The following is a 9,805-nucleotide window of genomic DNA, read 5'->3' on the forward strand; positions in this document are numbered from 1 at the left end:
TTGACAGGCCAACGTGTGCAGTTAATCCTTCGTTGGCCCACAGCCAACCTTAAGGTATTCCCCAACATGGGTCATCTGGAAGTAACAAGCCCGAACCTTACACCAGAGCCTTTCCAATTCCACCGGACCTCTCTAACTTCTGTTATATCCAGTAACACTCTAAACCCATTTCCAACCTACTATTGGATATGTTACCTATATTTTACCTGTTCTGATCTCTGTACACATACTATTTTGACTTCAGAAGTGGCTGTTCAGTGAAAATGTATTTATTAATCCTCAGATAGTGAAGGGTGATCATTTGCCCATGGCCTGACCAACCTCCATTCCAGGTGTGAAAAGGTTTTATAACATAAATGCAATTGTGAAAATGTTTTATAATATATTAACACAATAAAACGAGTTGAGTCACAAACGTTATAGGACATATACTCTCTATTTGGCACACTGTAGCCTTGTAGGTCTACAAATTACATCGTCCAATTGGATCAGGTCTGCAGATTACTAAATGCCGATATAGGACAAGTCTTGCTAAAAATAAATTTGCCTCCTGGGGTTAACGAATGTGTATCCCACATGATGTAGCCTATGTTGTCAGACCTATTTCCACGCACAACCATCAAAGGCAACGATGCAGGGAGCAGAGAGAAGATACGAGGTCGAATTCTTAAAGGTTTACGAATTTTATGAACCTCGGAGGTAAACGTGTCCCCAGGCTATTGCGCACAGCCATATCGGAGACTAGCCCACAGCTGGATTTAAATTTATGCGTTGTCTTTTTCACACTTTGACCTTTTTCACTCGGATTTACAATGGGTCAAAATCAGCAAGCTCAGTCAAACAGCGAAGAAGAGTTGGAAATATCGACAATTCAAGACCTCTACAGGAGGTTCATCAATGAGTGCCCCAGCGGTTCGTTGCACTTGCACGAGTTCAAAAGGATGTTTGGGGTTCAAAACGATAATTCGCCAGAATCGCAATACATGGAGGGCATATTCAGTGCGTTTGATATGAATGGGGTAAGATTCTGAATACAAACCAGCAGACCTGGGTCAATTGCATTTACTGTAAATGATGTATGTACATACTGTAAAAAAACATGTTGTATTGGTGTAGCCCTAGAGTTATCATAGACCCCCTCAACTCAAGTGTTTTAAACTTCCCATTTAATTCATGAATATAGATTCATACAATTTTAGTACAATACTATTATTAATATTGCTTTCTAGAATATGGGTTTCCCAAAATGTGTGCTCTTTCCACATGCAGGCTAAGCTATTTGTCTGTACACTATCATGCTTCATTTGGCCGTATGCTTAATTAAATAGCCTAAAGGTAGATGGCCATAATAGCCCTCTTTCCATAAAGTGGGCCAGAGTGTAAAGCCAAATTAGTCGTTCCATCTCAAAAAGGACAAGAAAGAGGATTTCAACACCAACCTTCTCAGGTTGTTCCGGAATAGTTTTTGCATTCTTTAAATATAGTACCTAACATCCACATTTGACCATTGTTTTTCTAACAATGACTTAGACATCAAAAGCCACCAATGGACCCCCCACACCCCACGCCAATCCCACCCCAACAATGAGTATATTATCAGTTCTCTATGTCTGACAAGTAGCAAATGAGCAAAAGCTGTGTGCATTAAGGAAATAGACACCTGGCTTAAATAGAAGCCTGTCTCTAATAAGCACCTGTTGGGTTCAGGAATTTAATTAAATAAACACCTGGGCTAATAATTACATGTTTATGTTAACTCAATGGGGTTACTTATATATTATATGGATATGAAGTGCAAAAATGCTAATAGGTACCATTGACTTGCATTGGATTAGCTGGTTTGAATACCGAGCCGTTAAGGTGAAAAATCTGTTGAAGTGCCCTTGAGCAAGGCACTTAATGCTAATTTGCTCCAGGGGCACTGTACTACTATGGCTGACCTTGTAAAACAACACATTTCACTGCACCTATCTAGTGTATGTGACAATACAACATATTTTTTCCCCTAGTGTTCAGAACCTGGTAATATCAGGATGTAGGATGGGATAAAAACCTAACAACTTCCATTACTAATTTCTCTGAATGGGGAAAAAAACATCTACAAAATTCACTGAGAATACATTACATGTGATGAAGAAATAATACAGCTCCATACTACTTATCAGACATAGAGAACTGATACTATAAACTCGGTGTTGGAGTGGGATTGGCGTGTAGGGCTGTGGGTGGCTTTTTGACATTTCTTTGGATTCCTCACGTCTTACTCCTTGTTAGAAAAAAGTTAAGGTCCAAATCGTATCTTAGGTACTATATGTATTGAATATTCTATGAATCCTATAAATTAAAATGTCAAATTTAGGTGCGATCTATTAGCTTAATTTCTCAGAAATCAAATTATATTTCAAAAAATGATGTTGCAGGAATGCTAATAGTATCTGTTTTTAACTACAGAAACGACTTCAGAAGAATCTGAGTGGGTGTTACGGCCTGCTGAATTGACATGGAAAGACCCAAATGGAAATAGGGCCACACTTCCAACAAAAGGCCCAAGACAATGCTGTAGGCCAGTTAAGCTATCCCACAGTTACCACCAATGTAACAATTGAGGAGAAACAGTTGGAAATAGGCTCGATGCAGAAGTCTAAAAAGGTCTAAATAGGCCACCTGAAAATACATATTTGACCCAGGTCTCTTTCCCCATATTATCACAATCCACCATGATCCCATGGTGTACCTTTTGTTTTACATGTGCCCCACTGTCAGGGATGTCATGTATTTCTTACTTGGAGAACACATAAGGATTTTTATTGGATTTGTAGTTGATCATGATCGTTTGTCTGTCTCTATTCCAGGACAACACCATGGATTTTATCGAGTATGTTGCTGCGCTAAACCTTGTGCTTCGAGGACGGCTCGAGGATAAACTCAAGTGGTCTTTCAAGGTGTTTGACAACGATGACAATGGACGACTGGACAGGCACGAGCTGAGAATAATTATAAGGGTAAGGGTTCGGGCCGAAGTGCGACCTATGGTAACATTCTAAGCCAGTGTTTCTCAACATGGCTCCTGGTAGGAATGTGTTCTACAGCACATTATAGCTCATTATCAATTAGACGCTAAGCTGTGTATATCTGCTTGGGTAACCACTAAACTCAAAGCCTCTGAGAATCAGCTATTTATCAAACAGAAAAACAACAACTAAGTTGAATAAACACATTTTTATTGTAGATACTGCACTTTGCCCTTGCATTACCCATATAGTTAAGGTCATACAAAAGCAGAGTGCAGTATCTGCATTTTAGGGGTCATAGATCAAATCAGTGTTCATGGTTGATATGCATAAACATTACTTCATAATAAGATGATACGTCATTGCATTATCATTTATTTACCTACAACCTATTTGGATGGCTAACAAAAATACTTTAAAGCCATTTTTCTCAGATTCACTGTTGGCATAGTTACTGTATTGGCAGTATTGGAAGTACACTAGTTAGAATAATTCAAATTAATTACATTTGGGCCATTTCATTCAGGCTTCTTAATTGGAGCAATTTATAGGGTCATTGAAAAGCTGTGTGGACAGTGGCTGTTCATGATCGAAGTTGAGAAACCCTGCTCTTGGACTTGAAGGCTGTAGTCCGATGCTCTACTGTTCCCCCAAAGTGTGTAGTCGTATATGCCCCCTTATGGATTTAAATGCATTGAATTGGTTTAAAGAATATGGCAGGAATTTTCTCCAGCCGTCCTCGTACTAACCTATTGATTTAAAATGCACACATGTGGAAGGGTAGGAAATCTCTCAGACCCTTTGAGGAACCAAAGTCTGCAAAACGTAACTATAACAGTTGATTGATGTAACAGTCCTCTGTCTGTGATGTCTGTAGATCATCTACAAGATAAAGAAAGGTTCTGTCAGTGACGAGGCAGGCCAAATCCACCTTACACCTGAAGAGGTTTGTGACCGTATCTTCCAGAAAGTTGACGAGAATGGTGACGGTGAGTACTGGAGCACTTATTTGTGTATTGTGACGGCCTTTAGCTGTTACTGAAGCAGGATGGTCAGATATGTCAGAAATAATGACATAGTGAGACACTATTAAAATAATGACCCATGTATGGCTTGATCTACTCAACCGATGGCGTGGGAAGTGGATGAATTGTGACTACTTGTGAGATCTGAAAAAATTTGGAGTGAGCTATCGCCTTTAACTAATTCTTGATGATACAGTATAATGACAGAGTGGATACACATTAGGTAGAATAATAAGGATCTCCTTGTTGTCTTTGGTTCCAGGTCAGATAACTCTGGAGGAGTTTGTGGAGGGGGCAAAGAGAGACCCCTGGGTACAAAAACTCATACGCCTGGATATCAACCCCAGTTACTGGGTCCACCAGCACTTGAGTGACAGAAAACTCCAGAGTCCAAAACGATGAACTAAAATGTCAGACAGGGAGGAAGAGGACATTGGTTCTCTCTATTAAAGAGGATCTGAACCAAAACAATAACTTCTCTGGTTGAAAACGGCCTGTATTCATTATCATCGACTCTACTCCCATAATAGGATAACAATAGGATGATCATAAAGTCAGTATCTCTCAAAATGGGGATTTGCTAGATTTAGGAAATTAATGACGTTGCCAAATCCTTGGATATTTGAGGATTGTGTATGGATTTCAATTATTCCCAGCATACTCACTCTCCGAGGAGTCAGAAGAAAGCGGATGTTTCCAGTTTTCATGGATACAGTATTTTCAACTTCCATTTCCCCTGAAAAACGGATGTGGGGACTTCGCTCAGGGATCTTTTTGCACCTGCTGCATTAGGTTAGAGTGTCCTGCATGATATCCAATTGTAGCAGCAGAATCAACCTACAGGCCATTTCTTTACAGACAGCAGAAATTCCCAATTGAGTCATTAGCATACATCGCCTCAGGACTTATTTGATTGAGACCTTCTCCCACAGTGGGTTTTGAGAAAGAGGCGAGGAGAGAGGACACGAAGAGTATGCATTTGACATTCTCCCATTCAATTTGTCGGGACATGCTCTGCAAGGTGTCGAAAGCGTTCCACAGCAGTGTTGGCCCATGTTGACTCCAATGCTTCCCAAGTTGGCTGGATGTCCTTTTAGTTGGTGGACCATTCTTGACACACAAGGGAAACTGTTGAGTGTGAAAAACCCTGCAGCGTTGCAGTTCTTGACACAAACCGGTGTGCCTGACACCTACTACAATATCCTGTTCAAAGGCACTTAAAACTTTTGTCTTGCCCATTCATCCTCTGAATGGCACACGTACACATTTCTTGTCTCAGTTGTCTCAAGGGTTAACAATCCTTCTTTAACCTGTCTCCTCCCCTTCATCTACACTGATTGAAGTGGATTTATATGTCATGGAAAGAGAAGGTGTCCTTAATGTTGTGTGCACTCTGTGTATATGCCAATATCAAAATAAATGCAATACATTTTTTATAACATTAAGATAAGAATTGATACTGTAGTACATACCCAGATAGCACTTTTGGTTCCTTGGAAGTTGTGGAAACATGTGTTTTTGGTTTCCCATTAGTTCTGGGAACGAAGCCATATGTTTCCTGACCGGTACACCTGAATATTTTTTAAATGTTCTGAGAATGAAAATAAAAATGTATCCTGTTCAGGGAACGTTCATTTTTAGGTTGAAGGGAGGTTCTGAGAACATCTTACTATGGTTCACTAAAAGTTTTCCTGGGAGGTTTTATTAACGTTCTGAGAACAGAAATTATAGTTTATTTGAAGATAATAAAATAATGCTCTGAGAACATGTTTCAATAAGACTTAATCATATAAACACATTCATTTTTTATTGTGGCACGGTGTCAGATTCAAACCTATGATCTTCTGTTCTCTATTCATGGAATTATTCCACTGTGCCACAAGGATGGCGCTATCATGCCTTGTTTTTCTTTACTCATACAAAGCAGTTCAATTTAGTCTATTCAAACAGACCCCCATTTCAAAGGAAACAAGCACTCATTAAGTTCAGGTGTGGCCAATTAGTGGGCACAGCCAACACACCTGAACACACTTAACAAGATAGAGGCTAGAGGGAGTTTTGTTGATGCTGAGAACATAATGTATATGTTGTTAAATAACATTCTTAGAATGTTCTTTGAACGTTACTAATGTTTTCTTAATGTTCTGAGAACATGACTTTAAATAGAACCCTGAGAAAACCTTTAGAAAACGTTATGCTGAAGTACTGAAATTCCCACCCAAGAAACATGGTTCTCAGAACATTATGTGCAACCAGGGTATCCCATCAGCATTCCCAGAACCCTGAGGGAAGGTTGCATGCAATATAACCATAGGACAACCATGCTCTCACCGAGCTCTAAGAAACATATGGTTCTCAGAATGTTATGTGTTAGCTGGGTACCTTACATATTGTAGAAACAAACAACAACATATACCCAATATACAGTATGTCCAGGTATATGTGGACGTTTTCAATATATGAAATGGTAGAAACAAGTAAGCTTACCAGACAAATAGTGTAAATAACAGTAGAGACCACACACAGTGAGAATGTAGCCATTTCACAAATCATCTCCAGAGTTGCAGCCTGGATATTTCAATTGGTCACACTTTGTTTAAATAGTGCCTTTTTTTCACAAATAGCCATTTAAATACTTGATAACTGTTTTTGCTGGCAATTGAGTCATAAGAGATGGTTGGTGGAAGATAATTCACAAGAAGTTCAGGTAAATTATCTTTGAATACGGAGTACTGATATTTAATATGCTTTAGATATGTTTTGAATTTAGTTTTGAATCTTCAATATTTTAGAATCTTGAAATGTGTTCTTGATTTTGAATTCTTAATAAGTGCCAAATGTTAGTATGTGGTCATACTAAAGTCAAAATGGTTACCATGTTTTTACCTGGTTGTCTATGGCACTGCAATTGAAGCGAAAGCTTTGGATCGACCTGTAAAACAAACCTTCTGTTAAGGCAAGTCGTCCAGGTCCTGGCTCCCGAGGCAGCAAAGCATCCCCAAACCATCACACTACCACCACCATGCTTGACCGTTGGTATGAGGTTCTTACTGTGGATTGCAGTGTTTTGTTTTCGCCAGGCACAACGGGACCCATGACGTCCAAAAAGTTAGAATTTTGAATCAACTGTCCATAGAACATTCTTCCAAGGGTCTTGATGATCATCCAGGTGCTTCTTGGCAAACTTGAGTCAACTGTTTTGGACAACATGGGTTTTGGAATGGCCTAGTCGAGTTCATGCTTGAAAACCCACAAATGTCGCTGAGTTACAGAAGTTCTGCAACCAAGAGTGAGCCAAAATGCCTCCACAGCGATGTGAGAGACTGATCAACAACTACAGGAAGCGTTTGGTTGCAGTCATTGCCACTAAAGGTGGCACAGGCAGTTATTAAGTGTAAGGGGGCAATTACTTTTTCACACAGGGAAATAGGGTGTTGAATAACTTTGAGTTTACACATAACAAAAAGTGTTTATACTTAAAATAAGTATAATTTTTTGGGATATTTGTAAACTCAGGTTCCCTTTATCTAATATTAGGTTTTGGTTGAAGATCTGACAACATTCAGTATCAAAAATATGTAAAAATAGAGAAAATCAAAAAGGTGCAAATACTTTTCACTGCGCTGTGTATCTGTTCTGCAGTTTCAAAATGAAAGCACCTTCAGTATCTAGTCGACACATTTTAAGAGGTCATAAGTATTTGTACAAATTCACTTATAGTGTATTACATTTTGTCAAAATGTAGTATTTGGTCCCATATTCCTAGCACGCAATGACTGCATCAAGCTTGTGACTACAAACTTGTTGGATGCATTTGCAGTTGGTTTTGGTTGCGTTTCAGATTATGTTGTGCCCAATAGAAATTAATGGTAAATATTGTATTGTCATTTTGGAGTCACTTTTATTATAAATAAGAAGAGAATATGTTTCTGACCAGGTATACATTAATGTGGATGCTACCATGATTACGAATAATCATGAATGAATTGTGAATAATGATGAGTGAGAGAGTTAGAGGTGTAGGGGAGTGTATGTATGTTTATTACACAATAGTTTTTTCCAAACACAGTATCATACAATCATTGTAATGGTATAACTTGTGGTCCTGATTCTTGTGCTGCTCTGAATGGAGTGTAAGGTGTTGGGGATTGAGAAGCTATTTCATGTGTTATAACATATTAAAGATCTGTCTTTAATGCACTGGACAGGTTCTTTATGAATGCACACTTAACACAACTACTCAACCTGAACACGTGAGAAGGGCCAGGATTCCTAATTAACTAAAGGGATGGATAAGTGGAACTTTGGCATCTCAGACTGGGGGGAGGAGCTTAATGTTCTCACCTTATGTAAATAACTATGTGTGTTTGACCCAGGTTACCCAGAACAACCCTAAAACCTTTTTCAATGTTTTAAATGATCTTCTTTGTAATCCATTGGTGTCCTGTGAAGATATTTTATTGATTGCTGAGAATAAAATTCTAAAGAGGATAACAAAAATATTTTCACAACATGAAATGAATAAAGGGTCTGGGGAGTAGTTACCCCAGAAAAAAACATGCTTTCACAGCAAATAATTATAGCGCCCCATATGGGGCTCTAACATGTAACATTCCACTTTGCAAGGCGGATGTTATGCCTACCCTCATCCCCCATAGCGCCCAGATTCTTGAGCAATGGGACAATACTAAGAGTGTGTGGCTGCCCTCTGGTGGACAAATTGGGAAGTCAGACGTATAACTCCCTATGACAGAAGTCAAATAACAGAGACTGAGGCTTCGGTTACCCAGCTACACAATTTATTTTACAGTAATGTCATTCACACACCTTTTTAAATATGGTGAATAGTATAATATTATTTACCCAACTGCTTTCCCACTAGGTATATCCCTGTCACTTACCACTACACAGCCAGCCTGAGATAGGATCATCCAATAGTCTGACCCCTTCTTCTGCCACACACTCATTAGGCAAGGATCAAGTCGCAATCTCCTCCGAATCAAAAGCTGTTTCATCACCATTGGCTATCAGACATTCCTCAGAGCAAAAGATCTGGTCAACTAGTAACATTTCTATTTCAACATAATGTACAGTGCCTTGCGAAAGTATTCGGCCCCCTTGAACTTTGCGACCTTTTGCCACATTTCAGACTTCAAACAAAGATATAAAACTGTATTTTTTTGTGAAGAATCAACAACAAGTGGGACACAATCATGAAGTGGAACGACATTTATTGGATATTTCAAACTTTTTTAACAAATCAAAAACTGAAAAATTGGGCGTGCAAAATTATTCAGCCCCCTTAAGTTAATACTTTGTAGCGCCACATTTTGCGGCGATTACAGCTGTAAGTCGCTTGGGGTATGTCTCTATCAGTTTTGCACATCGAGAGACTGAAATTTTTTCCCATTCCTCCTTGCAAAACAGCTCGAGCTCAGTGAGGTTGGATGGAGAGCATTTGTGAACAGCAGTTTTCAGTTCTTTCCACAGATTCTCGATTGGATTCAGGTCTGGACTTTGACTTGGCCATTCTAACACCAGGATATGTTTATTTTTGAACCATTCCATTGTAGATTTTGCTTTATGTTTTGGATCATTGTCTTGTTGGAAGACAAATCTCCGTCCCAGTCTCAGGTCTTTTGCAGACTCCATCAGGGTTCTTCCAGAATGGTCCTGTATTTGGCTCCATCCATCTTCCCATCAATTTTAACCATCTTCCCTGTCCCTGCTGAAGAAAAGCAGGCCCAAACCATGATGCTGCCACCACCA

At 39.2% G+C, this 9,805-nt stretch overlaps 1 protein-coding gene across 1 annotated transcript; it reads left to right on the plus strand.

Annotated features, from left to right (window-relative positions):
* The first annotated feature begins 661 nt into the window (after positions 1–661).
* On the plus strand, positions 662–8,435 carry LOC109880460 (guanylyl cyclase-activating protein 2-like). The gene is made up of 4 exons (XM_020472665.2): positions 662–1,019; positions 2,853–3,002; positions 3,889–4,000; positions 4,299–8,435. The coding sequence occupies exons 1-4, from the start codon at positions 813–815 to the stop codon at positions 4,436–4,438; spliced, it is 609 nt and encodes a 202-aa protein (XP_020328254.1). The 5' UTR covers positions 662–812; the 3' UTR covers positions 4,439–8,435.
* Positions 8,436–9,805: the final 1,370 nt, after the last annotated feature.

Source organism: Oncorhynchus kisutch, unplaced genomic scaffold (assembly GCF_002021735.2).
Source record: "Oncorhynchus kisutch isolate 150728-3 unplaced genomic scaffold, Okis_V2 scaffold1887, whole genome shotgun sequence".
Taxonomy (NCBI): Eukaryota; Metazoa; Chordata; class Actinopteri; order Salmoniformes; family Salmonidae; genus Oncorhynchus; species Oncorhynchus kisutch.